At 37.7% G+C, this 20,849-nt stretch overlaps 1 protein-coding gene across 4 annotated transcripts in view; it reads right to left on the reverse strand.

The window, feature by feature from the left end:
• Positions 1-20,849, reverse strand: part of OXCT1 (3-oxoacid CoA-transferase 1) — a 171,800-nt gene that overhangs the window by 93,984 nt on the left and 56,967 nt on the right. For all 4 annotated transcript variants that reach the window (XM_078066683.1, XM_078066682.1, XM_078066685.1 and 1 more), the window contains 6 exons: positions 19,905-20,012; positions 18,540-18,654; positions 16,023-16,117; positions 14,321-14,369; positions 7,847-7,919; positions 7,168-7,243 (listed from right to left, as the gene is read on the reverse strand). In XM_078066683.1, coding sequence (XP_077922809.1) covers positions 7,168-7,243; positions 7,847-7,919; positions 14,321-14,369; positions 16,023-16,117; positions 18,540-18,654; positions 19,905-20,012 — 516 coding nt within the window. The remainder of the gene's footprint in view (positions 1-7,167; positions 7,244-7,846; positions 7,920-14,320; positions 14,370-16,022; positions 16,118-18,539; positions 18,655-19,904; positions 20,013-20,849) is intronic.

The raw sequence follows: 20,849 nt of genomic DNA on the forward strand, positions 1-20,849 counted from the left end.
CAAAAACCCTAAAAAATTGACCAACATATTCTACTTCTAGGGATTTATACTAAGAAAATCATCCAAGAAATATATGAAAACATAAGTTCAAAAATGTTATTAATGGTATTAAACAATACAGAAAAAAAAGTAGCTTTCAGATATTATAAAACAGGCAGTAGAGGACTGTGATCTCTGAGGGAAGGAAAACCAGCAAGGTAGGCCGACCAATGCCCCAGCCTACTGCTTAGAAAGGGGAACCCAGTGCAGGGAGGGGAGCCCAGGGGGAACCCAGTAGCCCTGCTGGGTTCAGAGAGACCTAGTCAACTAGAATTTGACTAGAGATCTCAAAATACCAAAATAGAGGTATTCGTTGAGAAGCTAAAGTCTTCTCTCAACTAACCATAACAAAGTTGAAAAGCAAATATTGAAAGAATCAGCCTGAGTGACATCTATAAGACTTGTACTGTAAGAAACATCAAAGGAGGTCCTTCAAGCAGGACAATCACATTAGATAGCAATCTGGGTCAATGTAAAGGAGAAGTGCAGGAAAGAGCAAATACATTGGGAAATACATAACTTTCAGATATAAATTATACTACATAATAAAAATATACAAAACATACACTTTTTTTCCTCATTTTCAATCTCTTTAAAAGAGAGTTGAATGCTTAGGACAAAAATAACAAAGTATCATGGGGTTTAGAACAAATGCAGAATAAAATGTATGACCAACAGGATAAGGGCAGGGAACAGAAGTTTATTGCTGTATGGTTCTTACATTATATGTAAAGTGATATGGTATTACTTAGACTGAGATCAATAAAAGGTGTGTATTGTAAACCCTTGAGGAACCACTGGAAAAAAAAATAAGAAAATAAGTCAATAAGTGAAGATAAAATGGAATCATAAAAAATGCTTAACTGACCCAAAAGAAAAGAGGGGAAAAAAAACTCAGATGGGCAAATGGCAAAAAAATCATATGCTGATAGATTTAAGCCCACATGTTGATAATCATATAAATATAAATGGCCTAAACCTCCAATTAAAGGTCAGAGATTATAAAACTGGATAAAATTTCAAGACCTAACTATCTATTAACTACAGAACTCACTTAATATAAAGACATTAATAGGTTGCAGGTAGAAGAATGGAAAAAAATACACCATGCAGAGTGACTATATTAATATCAGACAGTAGACTTTAGAATACAAAATATTACCAGAAATAAGGTGGGATATAATAATAGAGGTTAATTTGTTAAAAGAGCCTAACAACCTTAACTGCATACTAATACAACCAATAATGGAGCTCTAAAATATACAAAGCAAAAGGTAATACAACTGAAAGCAGAAAATGCCAAATGCACAATTAGAAGATTTCATTACTCCTGTCTCAATAACTGATAGGACATAGAAAACTGATAGATAGAATGCTATCTATCTTCTTGACCTAACTGAGTTATAGGACATTCTACCCAACAAGAGCAGAATACATATTCTTTTCCAGTGCAGCTGGAACAGTCACTCCGAGAGACTGTATTCCAGGCCATAAATAAATTTCAAACTTAAAAAGGATGGAAACTATATAAAGTATGTTCTCTGACCTCAAGACCACTAAACTAGAAATTAATAAAGTTATGTGGAAAATCACCAAATATCTGGAGGTGAAGTGACATACTTCCAAATAACCAACAAGTCACAGAAAAAAATCACAAAGGGAGATTAGCAAATATTTTGAAGAAAAAGGGAACTGAAAATGAAAACACAGTATGTAAAAATTTGTGGGATGTCACTAATACAGTGCATGGAGAGAAATTCATAGCATTACTTGCTTATATTAGAAATGAGGAAAGGTTTCAGACCAGTGACCTAAGGCAGGAGTCGTCAAGCTTTTCTGTGAAGTGCTACAAGGCAAGTATTTCAGTCTTTGCATTTCATACAGTCTCTGCTGCGACTACTCAGCTCTGCTGCCGCAGCACTAACAGGGCTATAGCTAATACATAAATGAACAGATGTGGCTGTGTTCCAGTAAAACTTTATTTCAAAAAGAGGCAGCAGGCCAGAGTCGGCACACGGGCCACATGCGCGGACCCCCGCTAGAACATCAGCTCCGTAACCGCAGAGAATTTCATCTGTTTTGTTAACTGCTGCATCTTTTGAGAGGCAAGAACTGTACATGGCCCTTAATACTTGCCTAATAAATATTTGTTGAGCGAACTAATTTAATCCCCAGAACAAGCATATGAGTTAAACACTATCATTTTATAAATGAGTATACTAAAACAAAACGATCTGCCGTACCACCAATAAGTGACAGAACTAGTATTTTTTTTTTAATATTTTTTTAAAAGATTTTATTTATTTATTTGAGAGAGAGAGAGAATGAGAGACAGAGAGCATGAGAAGGAGGAGGGTCAGAGGGAGAAGCAGACTCCCTGCCAAGCAGGGAGCCCGATGCAGGACTCGATCCCGGGACTCCAGGATAATGACCTGAGCTGAAGGCAGTCGCTTAACCAACTGAGCCACCCAGGCGCCCCAGAACTAGTATTTTAAGCATAGGTCTAATCCCTAAATTCTGTACACTTTCCACTACATTACACTGATATGGCAAAAGTATTACTGAATAACTGTAAAGACATAATACCACACATACATATTGTCTCCACCAGTTTCCTTACCTCTGGTTTGTAGAACAAGACAAATATGTTAAATCCATCTCTACATCTGTATGTTTATATCTTTATGCTTAAATCTTTATATTTCTATATCTGTATCTATGGATTTAATATTTAGACTATACTTGATGCAATTAAACCACTAGATTAAATCTTTTTTTAATTTTTAAATTTTTTCCCAGCTTTATTGAGATATCATTGACATAACATTGTTTAAATCTTGAACACAAACCTCTTTAGTTGTACAAACAGAAGACTAGAGAGTTAGCTTTATTTAAAAAAGACATAACTCGAATACCAAACCGATTTTATGCACCCATACATCTAGCATAACATGAGTGCACCAATTCGTATTTCTTCTTTTAAAATGCACAAAGAAATAAAAAAACTGTGAGGGAAAAAACAAACACAATACGTCCTGTTTTCCTTTGCCTTAAGACTCCCTCGTTTCAATTCTCCCCACACAGAGGGAGCAGACTCTTGACTGCTGTGTTGCTCACACGGAGCAGCCGTGTCCGGCGGGCCATGGTTGCACGCTTTCCATGACTAGCTTCTATTGCTGCTCATACACATCTGCTTCCCTTCACAAGTCAATAATCTACGGCAGCTGTTTTCCAAAAATAGGCATTAGGAAAGCCAGAGCAGTTCTGAATGCAGATTCAACGAGCTACACATCTGTCCACATTTTCATAGCTTGCCTGGGGTTTTACCATCGTCACGATAATCAGGGAACTCGAAGGAGCCAATGACTATTTTGTCACATTTTCTCTCTTTGGACGCTCAGGGCAGAATTTTTAAAACTCTGTGTACAGGAGACCAGCACTGCATACTAAGAAGCTATGAAAGGATAAGACAAAGAGTATCCATACCATTTGCCTGCCTTAAAAGCGTAGTGTTTATTGTAATCTGACATCGTGATGATTGATGGGGATGCCATGATGCAGAGAAACTCAAGGCTTTACAACCATTGAAAGATTATTCAACTCAGTAAAAAGATAAAAAGTATATGAAAAATGATATAATAAAGCCAAACTTTTCAGCTTAACTGCCAGATCTTACAATAAAATTATATCTAAATTTTAATAATCAACATAAATCTTTGGGACAAACAGAAATAGATTGCTCACTGAAACTTTATATAAAGAGGATAAGCTGTATATTATCCATAACCAATAAGAGCAAGAAATGTGTCCTCAAAGGGTTTAATTTTTGGTACTTGAATATGAGCTCATGATAAGCAGGTTGTACTAGCTACTGTAAAACATAATCTTGCTTACAAGAGTGTACTTTAAGGCAAATATTCCCTCTTTAATGTTAAGAAACAGAGCACTGAAGAAGATAAAAATAGCCACTATTTATGGAGTGCTTTTAGTGGCCACTTTTCATTTTCTTCTCAATTAATCCTAACAAAAACATGTGCTCGGGATTGTATGATTTGTTAGGGAGAGAACTGAAATTCAAATTTATTACAAACTAAAGCTCATGGTCTTGACTCTTAACCTATTCTGCATTCGAAAGAGTCAAAATATACACTATGCATCACATATGAAGAATCCAAGAAGTGATTATCAGTTACTAAAGGAACAAAAGAAAGGCTCACCAGAAATAACACTACTGAGGTGCCTGGGTGGCTCAGTCAGTTAAGTGCCCAACTCTTGGTTTCGGCTCAGGTCATGATCTCAGGGTTGTGAAATTGAGCCCTGTGTCGGGCTCCGAGGTAGGCATGGAGCCTGCTTAAGATTCTCTCTCTCTCTCTCTCTCTCCCTCTGCCCCTCCCCACGCCCCCTGCTCACGTTCTCTCTCTCAAAAAAAAAAAAAAAAAAAAGAAATGACACTACCAACTTCCACTACCAAAAGAGTGGAACCAGACACAAGTACACTTTTTATGCTTAGTTTTTGTTCCTTCAGAACTCCAGAGTTCTCCATCACCACCCCACCAGGTCCATTCATTTGGAAACACATGAGCGCTGACAGTATTAAGAAAATTATAAAGTAACAAACCACTGATATTTTAATCACTCACAGGAATCTCCACAGGATATGTAAAGATGTGATACATGTTGAAAAATCTTTCCTACACAGGACAACTACAGAATGTACATGAGAGCTTCCAGCCTCTCTGTGTGTTAAACCATAATATAAACAAAACATATACTGACTTTTTAAAGATGCCCGTGTTCCCCGAAGACAAAAATGTGTTGAACATGTTTCTGCTCCATGCTAATGACCACTGTGCAAATTGATTTCAAAACTGGTTAACAGTCCAAAGAAACAGACATATTTAAAACTCGATTGTTTCTGTTCATAGTAACTAATTCTATTCCCTTCTCTGCCAGGTACCCCCAACTTCTTTTTCTCGAGTTACCACACAATAATAAGCCATTTATTTAGCTGTACTGTGTGTCAAACTCATATACATCATATACAAAGTGATATGTACTTTGTATACATTACATCATTTATTCCTTTATATAACCCTATAAAGTAGGTAGTATCCTATCATTCCCATTTTACAGATGAAGAAAAGCAGGCAACTGCTTCAGGTACACTGCTAGCAAGGGACAAAACTGGGTTTCCACCCATGTCTGTCTCACTACAGGGCCCTTGCTCTTACCCACTAAGCTATGAGAGCCAGACAGGACACCTGAAATCATCTAATCTCAAATCCTCATTTTATCGATAGGGATGCTTAAACCTGAAGAGTTTAAGTGACATGTTCAAGGTGACACCTTGATTACTGGGTAGAGTCAGGGCTAGAACCCAGGGCTTACATTTTTATGTTCCTTCTACTACTCCATATGGCCTTTTTCTAAAATTTGAAAATAGAAATACATTCTGATTCTCTATACAAATAAGTATTCCCAGAAACTGTCAATCTGATTCACTGTACAACATTCAGGAGATCCTCCCTAATTTCTCTGAAGCCTCCAAAAGCTGCCAACTCTTACAACGATGGCTGACTTAGAATGATAAACATGTTTAAACTAAAATAACAATATATTCCATAATTTGCTAAGGGTTCTTATTAGTAATGGTTCAATGATATTTCTCCCTTACATTTTCTTTCTTTTATTATTTTTATTTTAAATAAACTCTATCCCCAATGTGGGGCTTGAACTCATAACCCTAAGATCAAGAGCAGCACACTCTCCCTTACATTTTAAATGTGATTTATGATTATTCTTTAATATACTGGTTCTCAAACTTGGCTACAAGGTTGCTTTTAAAATGCTCAGTGCCGGGGCACCTGGGTGGCTCAGTCAGTTGAGCGTCTGCTTTCATCATGATCCCGGGGTCCTGGGATCAAGTCCTGCATCGGGATCCCTGCTCAAGAGGGGAGCCTGCTTCTCCCTCTGCCTGCAGCTCCCCCTGCTTGTGCATTCTCTCTCTCTCTGTCAAATAAATAAATAAAAAATAATAAAATAAAACACTCAGTGCCTAGGCTACATCCCACATTAATTAAATTGGAAAACTCGGAATGGGACCCAGGCGTCAATATTTTTTAAAACTGTCAGGTGATTCTAATATGCAACCAAGTTTGAGAACCAATTAAATTATTAATAATTTAATAATTATTCAAACTTTAAAATAATATTTCATGGTTTATATTATAGATCAAAAGAGCTCTCTAACACTGTCATCAACTATATTAATTCACCTTCCTCAAAAAATTACCAGAGAAAAAAATCTAAGCGATTTCAGAAAAACTTTCAAATCATAGAACACCAGCATCAGTTGCTTAAACTCCTTATAGCTGACGATACAGAAAAACACACAGAAATCCTTAGGTATACACACAGAAAGAGTAACCTGAGCTACCAGCCAAAATGAGCTCATAATCATGGACATGCATTATTTGTTTCCATATACATATCAAAAAGCAACAACCTGGAATGTAACAAACCACACTCATAAATTAAGTCAACTGATTGCAGTCCTTTTTCCAAAGCTGATTCTAAGTGGTTTTTCCTTGATTTAGGCCATTAGTAAGTGAAAACTGTTTGCATTTCACAAGCATGTTTAAACATCACAAGTTTTGTACTCCATAACAGAAGACAATGTGATTGATTACAGATGAGGTCACATGACCAACCAATCAAGAGAGGTTTTTAATCACCATGAATAAGAAAATATAGCATCAACATAAAATTAATGAACTTGTTAACTGTTCTTTCTAGTTATAAAAAGAGCTATAACAAACATTGGTATTTCTTATTTTTATCAGAATTAACCCATTTATTTATAATCTTCCCCAGTTCTCTGTTCCTCATGGAAAATTATGTTTTGGTCCTGACCCTACCTTTTTAGTTCCAACTACACAGTAAACAGGCAAAGTCAAATAGTTCTCAGTAGCTGTTGTAACAAAATTTGACTAAAATATTAAATATTATTAAAATATTTCCTTATTTTTATAATAATTATATAGTGCTCTCATAGCAATTCAACAAGATTTTGCTTAAAAAATAATTATGGTGACCCAAGCATAAGTTAGAAGAAAAATGTCTACTTACAGGTATCATCCAGTTAGCCAGGTCACCATATTTGGAAACCTGCATTGCTCCTAGCATTGTTAGATTGACATGCCCCCTGAGAGAGAAAAAGGAAATATAAAGCAAACTTCACAAGCTTTATGTCCCATTTGCTTGAAATTGCCAGCAATTAAAATAATTCTATACCCTCCAAAATAAATTTGCTTTCTCCCATCCAACACCCGATTTTCCAAATCAATCAGCTCAAGCTGAAGTAGAGAAATAACCATTAAGAGTTCTTGAAAAAAAGTATAGCCTATATTGTCTCCAAAAACAAAAACAGGTGTACACAGTGACTTTGTTTCCTTTGGTGAGGGGGAATGTGGCTTGATTTGAAGGCAAACACTAGCTAGAAAATGAAAACACAGTTTTGTAGAAAATGTGAGGATCCTCAGAAAGAACTTTAAAAATGTTTACTTCAGTATTCTCAGCACATAGATATATAGTCCATTTGGGGGGTTCTTTTAATAACAGTGAGTTCAATGTTCCAAATCCCAACATTCAATGTGAATAATTTCCTATCTTGGTGCAGCTGAATGAGCCCATGACCATTTTCTGGCTGGGAGACGTGGCTACGTTTCGGAGCCTTGCTAACACGTTCAGGGGGTGACTCAGTTCATTCCATGCCATGTGAAACATGAGGGGTTTCGTTGTTACATACCCTCTAATCATCGCAAATGATTCATCGCTGGAGAAATAAGAGGCTCCTGGAAGAACAGTAACTGTTTCCTTGCCTAAACACACATACACAAGAAAGGAAACAAAGGAAAGAAAAAGCTATTAGATTTCTAAGAGTGGAAATCATGCAGAGAGGTCTATACCTTCTCTGCTTCCTAAAGAACTGAGGCCCCTTTAGCCAAACTGCTGTGGCAATGGGGGTGTGGGAGACACAGTGGGAACTGTTGCCCTATGAGGAGGAGTATTTAGTCAGTGGCACTGTTCAGATTTGCCCCTGCACGGTGATAGCAGAAAGCAGACCAACTTTTAATTTTATTATTGTTTTTGAAATTCTCTACAAAGCACCCCCTGTCGCCTCTAACCATTCCCACCTCTCCCCAGCCCCACTCCCTCCACAAGCCCCTGCAAAATGCTGATGAGGGTGAGGGAAAAGGTGTCCCTGGGATGCACCTGTCAGAATCCAGTGCTACTGTAAGTCACTGGAGCAAAGAGATTGTGGAATAAGCATGAAGAAACACAACTTTGAAGGGAATGACACAGAAGATACTCCTCAGATGTTTCTTTTTTTTTTTTTTTTTTTTTTTATTTTATTTATTTGACAGAGAGAGAGAGAGACAGCTAGAGAGGGAACACAAGCAGGCGGAGTGGGAGAGGGAGAAGCAGGCTCCTGGCAGAGCAGGGAGCCTGATGCAGGGCTCAATCCCAGGACCCTGGGATCATGACCTGAGCCGAAGGCAGACACTTAACGACTGAGCCACCCAGGCACCCCTCCTCAGATGTTTCTTAAAAATCAAGAAATGATCTAGAAAGTGAGGTGCCCCCTAATTCCTTAATATCATTAGGCCTGAATCTCTTCTTTTAATCTCTCTCAGCCTCATATTTCCTTTCTTGCTCCTGTTTCTGTTAAAACTCATAGGACTTTGATGAGATCAGGGAATAGCATCCTAATGCTGGCTCACATATTTAATGGTAACTTCCAAGAGGTCCTCTTGGAAAGACCTCTTCCAACACTTATACTTCATAATCAAAGTTCACAGCTGGAAAGGATCTTCAAGGTCATCCAGTCCCCACACAACCAATCATATCACCTGCCTCATCTACTTCCGCTGTTTTCTTTTTGTGATCCATTTCCTGTGTGTCCAGTGCCCAGGAGGAAGCTTCTGGTCTTAACCAGAAAAGTGCTCACATGCCACTTTGCCAAACAGAAGTCAACTGTATGAGAACACCACATGCATTATCCTAGTGTAATAAAGCAGTCAGAAAGAAGGGGAAGAAAAGTTATGATTCGAGGGCCGGGCCAGAGAGAAGCTGGACCAGAGCGGTCACGGTCAGATCACGCCCAGGCGTGCAACGCAGCTGTACCCTCACAGCTTCTCAAGCCTTGCCTGGAAGCTAAATTCTCTAATGACATCCCTCTCCGTTTGAGCTCAAGGAGAGAGAAAGAGGCTATTTTTATCATGCTGAAATATTTATTCCCCAAGGGAGTTTGATTCTACACAGGGGAAACATTTTCACATCTTCCAAAGTACTATAAAGATGAAAGGTTTGGAAAATACTTTCTGGTGTGGTCAGTGGGGCTTTTAGGTAGCACATAAGATTTGGATAATGCATGCAAAGTCCTTACTACAGCACCTGGCACAGAGAAAGGACTCCATAAACATAAGCTTTTATTATGGTCATGTTTATTATTCCTCACTCCAAACCAACTTTATAAAAGAGACAATGCCTTCGCCCCTCTAGGGATAAATGCTACAGGACCCAGCAACTGGCTTATATGGTGGAGTTATACAGCCAGCCTGGGAGCTCTAGGTTTCAGGACAGGTGAAATACAACTAATCTTGATCCTAACGCAACTTCCATATCCAGCAAATTCGGTTCCTCACCAGTCCTGTGAGGTGGATATGCAAGGACCAAGAATGTGTAGGACAAAAAAGCAGAGAAACATAAAAATCTCAACTCTTTGTTCTGCAGGTGCTAAATCACAATGACTTCTAAAGGGCAATCTCCACCAGCTGACAGTACATAGAAAGCATTATTTACCACTCATGGGAAACCTGGAGATCAGTGCGAGGCTTTGGCTCAACCGGTATGATTTATGGAGCATAGTTTTATTTAAGAGCCCAGAAAACAACGCTCATAAAAAATAGTTATTGTCAGGCACCTGCTAATACATTCTGGCATGTTATAAATTACATTCTCTGGAAGCCAAGTTAGTTGTCAGTATTTTTAAATATCCAATATCTAAATAAAAATAGATATCCTGGGGCGCCTGGGTGGCTCAGTCGTTAAGCGTCTGCCTTTGGCTCAGGTCATGATCCCGGGGTCCTGGGATCGAGTCCCACATCGGGCTCCGTGCTCCGCGGGAAGCCTGCTTCTCCCTCTCCCACTCCCCCTGCTTGTGTTCCTGCTCTCGCTATGTCTCTCTCTGTCAAAATAAAATAAATAAAATCTTAAAAAAAAAAAAAAAAAAAAAATAGATATCCTGAAGTTGAATCCATGTTTTTCAAATACAATGTCCAAATTTGGTCAAGAAATAACTGTAATCAACATACAATCAATATCTTAATGAAAAAGAACTTTCTTATTTGACTATTCCTGATTAATTTCTGTTTCCTCCAGTTCTTCTCTGCATGTGTCTAGATCCTTTCATGATATTTGGGCAAACACAGTTCTTCAATTTCATAGTTACTGAGGCCTTTGGCTCATGATTTAACATGTCGTTTACTCAATATCAAGTAAATGGCTGCTTTGTGCCTTAAATAGTGTTACAAACCAAACACAGATGCCCTAAACTAACGGTTCTCCAACTTTAACACCCATCAGAATTACATGGAGGGTAGATCTCTGAGCTAAATTCCCAGAGTTTGTAATTCAGTAGGCTTGTGATGGGGCCTGAGAATCTCTATTTCTAATTAGTCCCTGGTGATGGTGATGCTGATGCTGTACCACACTTCGAGAACCACTGCCCTAAGCAGAAGGAATATACTATTCAGCTAGAGAGATAAATACACATGAATAGTTAATTACAAGGCAAAATGAGAGACACTAGATGTGTTATAGGTTCAAAGGAGGGGCATTTTGAACCACAGAAGATCAAATGAACTGGAGCTTGAAGAACACATTTCGATAGTAAATTACTGATAAGGAGATGGGGATGCAAAAAGAAGGGGACAGAACCAAAACTCTGATAGGCACAGGAAGAGCAAAGGCATGGAGGAAGCAAGGCATGAGTCACGATCAGAACAGATCCAGTAGTGCAGGATGGGTAGACAGGGGAGTCCTTGAAGGGTGTAGTGGAAGATGAAGCTGGAAAGGGCAGGTGCAACTATCAGATAGATCTTGAATGCTATACTATTTGTACCTTAGTCCGCAGGCCTGTGATTCTTCATCTGTGGCACAAGGGCCTCCAGAGAAGGCATTATTGACATTTGGAGCTGGATAACTCTTTGAAGGGGGCCTGTTTCAGTTATTGTAGAATAACTGACAGCATCCCTGACCTCTACCTACTACCTGACGATAACACTGGCAATCAAAAACGTCTCCAGACATTGTCAAATATCCCCACTTGCTTACTGAGAACCAGTGCCCTAGAGGCACATGGCAGGGGCCAGGGATATTTATAAGACATGAGGTTAACATGGTGGTTCTTTCTAAAGCAGTTTTAATCAAAGGTAAGTCATTTAAAACACTGTATATTAAAAGAAAACACAATTAAGAAGTAGAGAAGACAGATGGTTAAGTGTCTGCCTTCGGCTCAGGTCATGATCCCAGGGTCCTGAGATCGAGCCCCATGTAGGGCTCCTGGCTCAGCGGGGAGCCTGCTTCTCCCTCTCCTTCTGCCTCTCCCCCTGCTCATGATCTCTCTCTCTCTATCTCTGTGTCTCAAATAAATAAATAAATAAATCCTAAAAGAAACAGAGAAGAATGCAAAATGTACATTAATATGAAAGCTGAAACATGAGACTCATTGGAAATTTCACAATTGCATCAGAATACTGCAACTCTTAACAGGAGCTCTGAAATGCTGCTGTAAGCACAGCCTTCTGCCCCTCTGTAAAACTTAGCTTAGCAGTGGGTACAGTGCAACGTGCAGAGAAAAAGGCCAGGAGACTATGTGTGAGTCCAGTTCCTAGCAATGGGATCCTGGGGACATCACATCACTATTCTGGGCCTCAGTTTCCCAATCTGTACAATAAGTTTTCACGTGAGGCTCAAATGGTATATAAGTATGAAAAAGTATGTGCAAACCAAATAGTGCTGTAAGGTGGTAATTCATTTTTTCATAACCTTGAGATTATTTAGAAGGGATCCCTAGAAATAGTTGTGATATTTTAAAATTTTAATATACTGATTATACCCAGAAATAGAGCTCTTTGTATTTATTCCAAGGGATTTCTATAAAAATCCTTTCAGGGACACCTGGGTGGCTCAGTCGGTTAAGCGTCTGCCTTCAGCTCACGTCACGATCTCAGGGTCCTGGGATCAAGTCCTGCATCAGGCTCCTTGCTCAGTGGGGGGAGACTGCTTCTCCCTCTGCCTGCCACTCCCCCTGCTTGTGCACTCTCTCTCACTCACTCACTCTCTCTGATAAATAAATAAATAAATAAATAAATAAATAAATAAATTCTTTAATTAAAAAAATCCTTTCAAATTAATACAAGCAAGGGGCTGATCTTCCAGGTAACTTCCAAATTTGGGGAGTTGAGGAGACCACCAATATATATTCTGGGCTCTTTAGCTTGAAGTATTTCCTCCCTAATTTAGACAGCTCCAAAATCAAAAGTAACATAAATCCTAAGCAGAACTTGGATGAAAGAGTTAAAATATTAATAAGGTGATTTGCAGCTTGGTTTCCCAAAAGCAATGAATTATTGTTTTACAAAGCAGTCTAAGACTATGTATGGTATTTCAGGAGTTAAAATATAAAACTAGTGGCTTCATTACAATTGAGCTACTTTTAAGCTCATGGAATCAGAAATGCCTACTGTCCAATAATCACTGAAAAGATTAACTACTTTTCCAAGGAAAGTGGGTTCTATGAACTCAGGCCTAAAATTTGGAAAATGGAGTTATTCATTTTGCAAATAACTCACTAACATCATAAATTAATTAAACCAAGCAGCAAATATTTTCACAGATCAATGAGCTATTGCTAAAGGGTACAGTACAATTAAATTACAGCCTTAGTTAAATGTCATTGCTTTATCACAGTGGGCCTTTCAGGGTTGAGTCGTGTTAGCTAATTCAACTATTCAACCAGAAGCAGTTTTACTTCCAAAAATTCTAAGTTTCAAACATCAATTCTACTTGGCAGCTGGCCTTTATGTTCAGCTAATATTGCTGCTCTTCTGAGATTTTCATGTACTATTTTTGAATGTGAAGTACGAATAATACTTTTGTGGGGGTAGAGTGAATTCAAGAGTAAAAGAGGGTAAAGAAAATCATGCTAAAGTATAAAAATTAGCTTCTTATGAGCAGCCTCAATGTAAGGATAACCTTCAGCCCCAAAAAGCATGGGCAGTCACAATGGCCAAAGGGTCTGGCCTGGTTTTTTCTCCTCTAGGCTACTACTACATGCAACTGTATGTCACAGTCAAATAAAAGGCTTAATAATAAAAGGCAAAGCATATAAATGTGTGAATAAAGACAGGCTAGAGTGACAGTTCAAAAATCTCTATTACTCACATCACTGGGTTGTACTTAGTGGCAGAGCACAACTCTAAATAACCTTGAACCTCTGAAGGATATGCTCTTCTACTCCAATGATGACTAGGGGACAGTAAGTATTGCTCAGAACAAAAACCCCTGTGTGCCAGATCTTTTCTTTTTGCCTCTACGGATCCACTTGTCATCCTTCTCATCACAAGAAGGCAGACATATTTCAACCTGGGATTGGCCAGTGGAAGGCACAAGAAGAAGATCCAGTAGAGAAGACCCCCACCCCTCGTCCAGGTTTCTGTAAGATGGCTGCATTCCTCTACCAAAGGCCATAGATCCTATTAGGTGGCCCTCTCCCACTGCTGTCCCTTAAGGCCTCAGCGTGACAATAACTCCCTGTGGTGCTTCACCATCCTTTCCTGGTTTCCCTCAATCTTAGTCATACCCTTGTAAATTGTCCTTTCCTTTAATTCTCATTACCCCATTTGGGGAGTGCTCTCTATGTATAGCCTGGACCCTGACTGATTGACCCACCAAAGCTCTTGCCATTATATGTAGCCCCACCTGCAATTTCTCCATTATCTGAGTCTTCCCTAAGTAAGAGATGATCTCTGAAGAGCAAGCCAGGCAAAGAAGAGACTGGGAAGTCTTCTCTCCCCCCTCCTCAGTGAAAAACACAATTGGAGCACTCTCCAGGAAAAGACAAAGAAATCAAGCCCAACTCCTTTCTCTTATTTGGCAAAGAACTAAATTAACAGCAAAGGAAAACACTGGAAAAACATGTAATGAGGGAGTTTACCTGCATTGATTAGATCTGCATCAACTTCATTTTGTAGTGGATATGGACCCTGTCAAAGCACACACGGGAATTAGTAAGTTTCTCACTGAATAACATATTAAAATCATAACAACAACAACTTCTCTAAGAACCCTAGGAAATTACTATCAAAAGACTTGAGATGAACCTTTTAAAAATAATTCCAGTATTTTCATGGCTGTTGCTCATATTGATTAGCCTTTCCTATACTAATAACTGTGATAAAAAGTATTTCCTAAAAATTACCAAAGTTTGAAAGAAATGTTACACTATTAGAAATATAGGTCAAATGAAACAAAAAGTTAATTATTTAGTACGTACTATGCAGTCAATGTTACTCATAAATCTTCCTGGTGGTATCAGTGACTACAAACAAAACAGCTGCCTTATTTGACTAGAAGGATGCAGAGGCAAAGTTTCATCTTTTTGGTATGCAGCATCTAAAGGCTCGAATTTGGAGTCCTATCCTTATCTCTCACAACACCTAAGTTTTGATGCCCTTATTTTCCCTTTGCCTGGTTACTCCCAGTTTTGCTTTTTAATTTTGTATGTATTTTTATAAGGCATCTCTACATTACTTGAATGGGGTGAGTAGTTTCATAACATAACATATAGTAAACAAAACAGGAAGAAATGGAAAAAGGAGGCGGGGAGGCAATAAGACAGAATCAAGAGTGAGGAAATCTGAGCTGGGAAATTCTAACATGCTTTCAAAAAGAGGGACCAAATAACGTATTGTTTAAATAAACTGAAGTGGCAACTAACGTTTTAGGACTATGTAAATTTTCCCTTTAAACACTGGCCATGGATAATATACATCAATTCATTTCCCTTGTCTCCTAAATGAGGGAATTGGTCACTCTATAAATAATCACATTTTTAAGATATGTGAGTCTTTGACTGCAATATGAATCTTTTATCCAGACTCCTATCAGTTTTGTGCTTCTGAAGATGGTCATGATTACTGCCTCAATCAGTATCAACTATATGCTCATGATCACTATTTATGTCTTAAAGACGAGATATACACTTTCCATATATACAATTTTTATTGCATTAACAGTTAAGATCTACTGAGAACAACAGGAGGTTAGAAATCTTATAAATTGGCCAAACTATAAATAATCTCTGCCATAGTTAATATTACATTAAAAATGTCATCCAGAAAACAAAAGTATTTATTATTATAGTATTGAATTAAAAGTATATCCAAATTCTGTGAGAATGTTGAGCTCATCTGGAAGGTTAATCTTGAGGAAGAGAAAAATTCTTCCCTTTTGAACAACATGGTCTCAAAATGAGAATTAGGTAAGAAGAATTTTTTTGAATTAATCAAAAAATGTCCCTGTTCCTCAAGTAAAAACCTTACTTTTCAGTTTCTCATTCAGAGTCTTATTGATCATTATTTAAATACAGAATTTTTTATGACCTTCATTATCTTGTCCAACCACACAAAAATTAAAAAAGTTATCTGAATAGGACACTGTGAGGTCTCTCTGAGGCAGGTACACGAGGGGAGGGAGACACTGACAAACTGACACAGGACAAACAGAAAGCTCAGATAGTCAGGAAACTACCTTAAAAATAAGGCTGGGAACTTTAACAACTCATAGAAGATTTCACTAGATGGACTATCTCGTTTTCCACCGAGACTGGATAAATAAAACATTAATCTCTGTCTTACCAAACCCAGGATTCCATTTTCACTTTGCAGATGAACTGTGATATTTGGGCTGATAAAGTTGCTGGCCAGAAGTGGGATTCCTATGCCCAAATTAGCTGGGGAAAAAAGATGTTAAGGTCCACTACATAAAAGGTAAAAAGATTATGCCATAAATCTGCCACATATATAAATCTGAACTTCTGAACTTTAAGGGCACTTGCTCTGAATGTAATCACTGAATACATTCTCTCCTCACTCTCCAGGCACTATTTTGTAATCTCTTTAAAAAAGAAAATCTCTAATTTCAATAACATTAATATGCTTTCCTATAAAGATATCAAAGGGGTGGCTTCAGAGGTCATTTTTATTGTAAGACATATTTTATTTTCATTAATGTGCTTAGCAAATTTGAACTGGTATATTACGACTTATTGTGACTGACATATTATTAAACATGTCTTGACCTTTGTTTAAAAGTAATTTTCACTATTCAAAACTCCAAAAAATAACAATGACTTAATATTCTCAAAAAGAGGTATCATTTTTAAATTAAAAAGAAAGTTTTCTGACAATACCAAAATGTCTGTCTAAAACCATAATGATTCCTTTGGGTCACTGGGATAACATTCATTGGTAACTGAATTCTTCAAGATACAAAGAAGAAGGAGGAGGTGACTAAGTTTCAGTGAATATAATTGAGACTATATAAAAAGTAGCTAAGCTAAAGCATTGAAGAGCTGAGAGTTTGACTCTTCTTCCTCAAATGATCAAAATTGGGTCCTGATTTGTCTGTAATGGTGTAGATTTAATCTTGTCTCCCAACACAAACAGGCTGATCAAATCAGAGATACCCACACCACCTGGAACTGCTGTCCATACTGTCCACTACGACCACACGCTGCAGGACTGGCCAGAATTAGAGAAATGATGGCACTCTGATGAGATTCCAGGAACAGTGAGATCTTTATGAATCAGAGCCAGAAAAAATAAGGTTTGTATGTGATGCACTATTACAGACTATGAAGGCTGGCAAGACGATTCAATGAACCAAAACACTGCTTGTAGACACAGTAACTCTAAGAAGCTCTGACAATAGCTACTTGGTTCGTTTCTTACCAAATCACAATCTAGTGTAGTGTAGTTGGTACTTCATTTCTCACAGTGATGTACAGATCACATTGAGATATTAATTTCATTATGAGCAAGTATTTTCAGATAAAGGGAACCCCAATGACAAGCTTCATACCTGAATTCTTTCACCATATTCTATAATTTTTTCAGTTCTTTAATGCTTTTTAGTGGGTCAAATGCCAGGGATAAAGAAGTCTGTGTACTCTGGGTTGAAAAAAAGTGGGTAGTATGGAGAGACCATTTATATGAACTAACTTGCAAATATTTTTCATATGCAATACAATAACAGCGAATAAAGAACACCTAGAAGCCATTATTAACTAAAATTAGTGGTATCATATAGTCAGTGTTTAAATGTCAGTGGGAAAACAATTGACTGGAGGTCAGAAGAAAACCCAGGACCTAGCTTTCACCTGCTAGGTTAACTGGTTGATGCTCTATCTTGCTGATATAGGAGCTGAAGAGGAGGTACCATTACATTCCCCTCCACCATGTGAATTCTCTCCATAACACAACGTATAAATTGGAAAACAAAGAAAAACGAGGTGGTGGAGGTAAAAATAAAGTAGAAAAAGAGAGTTTCCCCAGTCAGTATCAGTCTGAAAGATGATATTTATGGACAGGGGAAGCTCGCAGAACGTAGACCCTTGTCATGTTTCTAGATCCTCCTTTAGGAACTTTAAGTATGGCTTTACTGTATTTACCGCTCAACAAATATTTACTTTATCAAACACTATTTGTATTTATATGCAGTATTTGTTATTGTATAGTTCAATGTTTGATGTACTGAAAATCAGCAAAATGGCAAAGAGACTCACTGTTAAACACATTCGAAAACTGAATAGTAATGGTACTAAATTATCTCAATCTACCTTTTCTTTTTTTGACAAAGTATCTAAAGAAAATCTGAATCATTCATTGAATACCCTTACAAAGCATTAGACATAAAAGGGTACACTCATGGGATCCTTGTCAAAGGCAAGAGGGGTTGTTAAGAAGTTGGATCTTATGTTTCAATGAGTATGCAAATGTCAGAACATAGAGAAAGTAAATAGCACTGTTATAACTAGTACTTCTGAGATTTGAAACCCTCATCTTGGGTAATCTCTTTTCCCAATAACCTTTAGCAAAATGCCAAACTGTATATTAGAAATCCATTGTATAACAGAAAATAGCTAAGCAAATTTTGGTTGCCATTTTGTTTCAAGAAGGCAAACAGATTATAATTCCAATTTCATATACCTCGATATCTTTAGGTTATATGCCACATTTTTAAAAAATTGATCCATTGCTTTAAAAGTTAAAGTGAACTGGAAAAGAATCACTATGCAGGAGGCCTAGTAGCCTGATGAATATAGAAAAAGGGAGGACTATGTCTCTGCCCAGCCCCAGAAAGATAAAGGATACCATACATGCCATCCTCAAATTCAAGAGCTGCCCGCTTGATGATACGTTCCCTTACATTATCTCCAGGTTTACTGGATTTGGTTTTTACATCTTCCTCTTTTCGGACCGATAAACGCTTTAAAATAAACAGAAATAAATTATTCGTGGTTGAAGTATACCTTGAATTTTATTACTGCTGAAATATAAAATTTCACCAGAAAAAAATGTTAAGTCTCTCCCATTACTACTATGAGGCAAATCTATAATACAACAGAGAGTTCTTTTTTAAAGAATAACATTGGTGGTATTTGATGACAGAAATAATTTTTTAGAAAGTGAAAGAGGTCAGATTTGTTTGAAGAAGAAGATATACTTGTTCTGTTTTTTGAAGCAAATAATCCCTCTGTTACTGTCACACTAACTGCTACTACTATTACTCTTATTAAGACTTCTGCAATTGAATTCTCAGGTGCTCAAGGACTGAACCAGAACCAAGAAAAGGAACAGACCTTGGGACTCTGTTTTTGCAGGGCTGTCAGAATGCTTTTACCAGGTGTTGCTACTGCGAATTGCATATTTCCACCTGCAGAGTCTGGACTGGTTTTGCTACAAGTGCATCATGGGAATCATAAAAATATCCAGAAACCAGCCAGGAAACTATTTCCATTACTAAATCTCCTTGACATAGACTCTGGTTTCTATTTGCAAATGTCCCACATCCTTTCTCCCTAGCCCCCTAACATTAGTATTAGATTGCAAAATCTCTCTGTTTGACACACGGCTGATGGTATCTCTGATTGCCCAGTATCTCCTACTGGATGTCTATTCTGTTGCTGCTCCCTACACAGCTATGAATCTTGATATCAATTCTGGCCCAGCTGAACATTCTTTATGCTCTCAGTAGCCTTAGAATACTTCCACTGCTCCTGGTACCTACTCCTTGCCATGATCTCCTATCTACTAGCTGCCCAGAGCCTGGTGCTAATGGGAATGACATTCTGGACTTTATAAAGTGCAAAGAAACTTCAAGAAAGACACTTCTGAATAATCAAACACTAAGTCCAACAGGGCTAAAACCTTCTCTACCCTAGGACAGCCAGTCAAAACTATGCATTATAAATTAGGATAGTTACAGAAGCCTGAAGACACAGCCCAGAGAATCACATAACTTGGTGATATACACTTGGTAAACACAAGTCACTGTTGGACTAGACAATAACACAGACGATCATGTCCCCTTAGGATGGACACATGAGAAGCTCCTACTAAGATCCAAAGCAAGACTTTCCATTCAGCTTTAATTCCTTATCATCTGGAATAGCCCCAGGGGCACATATCTCTGATAATCAGGTTTATAAATACTAACAAAGAAGCTAAGTCAATTACCTCAATTCTTTTCTCGTATTTTTCTCCCTTTATAAGGCGATGTACATAAATCTTAGGAATATGGATATCTTCTGGGGCAAATGATCCAATATCCACAATTTCTTCAACCTAGGCAAAAAGAAAAAAAAATTTAAATAGAGCTTAAACTGAACATTTTTTATTTTTAAAAAAGTAAAGTATATGCATTGTTACCTCCAATTTAGATTATATATACAATGTAAAAAAATACATATAAGGGTGCCTGGGTGGCTCAGTTGGTTTAGCATCCAACTCTTTATTTCGGCTCAGGTTGTGATCTCCAGGTTGTGAGATCGAGCCCAGAGTCTGGCTCCACATTCAGCAGGGAGTCTGGGATCCTCTCTCTTCTCTCTCCCCCTCCCTCTCTCAAATAAATGGCTCTTAAAAAAAATAATACATATACCCACACACATACACGTATATATATCAGAGAGACAGAATATATTACACACACACATATACTTCTGGACCCACAAAAAAAGAAGAAATTCAAATTTCTTCATAAAATACAGAATATAAAGCTCCAAAACTTAGTCTTTGCCTAAAAGAGTCTCAGTTACAAATCTGTCAAATGGTTTCTCAGTACAGCTGCTTGAACTTTCACAAATTGCAGCTCAAAATTTGAAAGCACATCCCTTAAGCCCTGATTTTCAAAATGAATGGGAGATTTATCATATCAAAGACAAAAATCTGTAACAACATCTTGCTTGGTCAATTGAAGAGCTTTTTAAATATAGATACAAATGCTATTTGTAACAGTTATTAATTATTTCTGTTATTAGCTTCCTAGGATTGTGACAGAACTGCAGTTGCTGAAATAATTTTACTTAAAGACAGATCTTAATTTCAATATGGAAATTCAAAAAGGCAATATCAACTAAAAACTAGAATACTCAATGTAATTAGAATTAAAGTCATTCACAGAGC

Source organism: Halichoerus grypus, chromosome 2 (genome assembly GCF_964656455.1).
Source record: "Halichoerus grypus chromosome 2, mHalGry1.hap1.1, whole genome shotgun sequence".
Taxonomy (NCBI): domain Eukaryota; kingdom Metazoa; phylum Chordata; class Mammalia; order Carnivora; family Phocidae; genus Halichoerus; species Halichoerus grypus.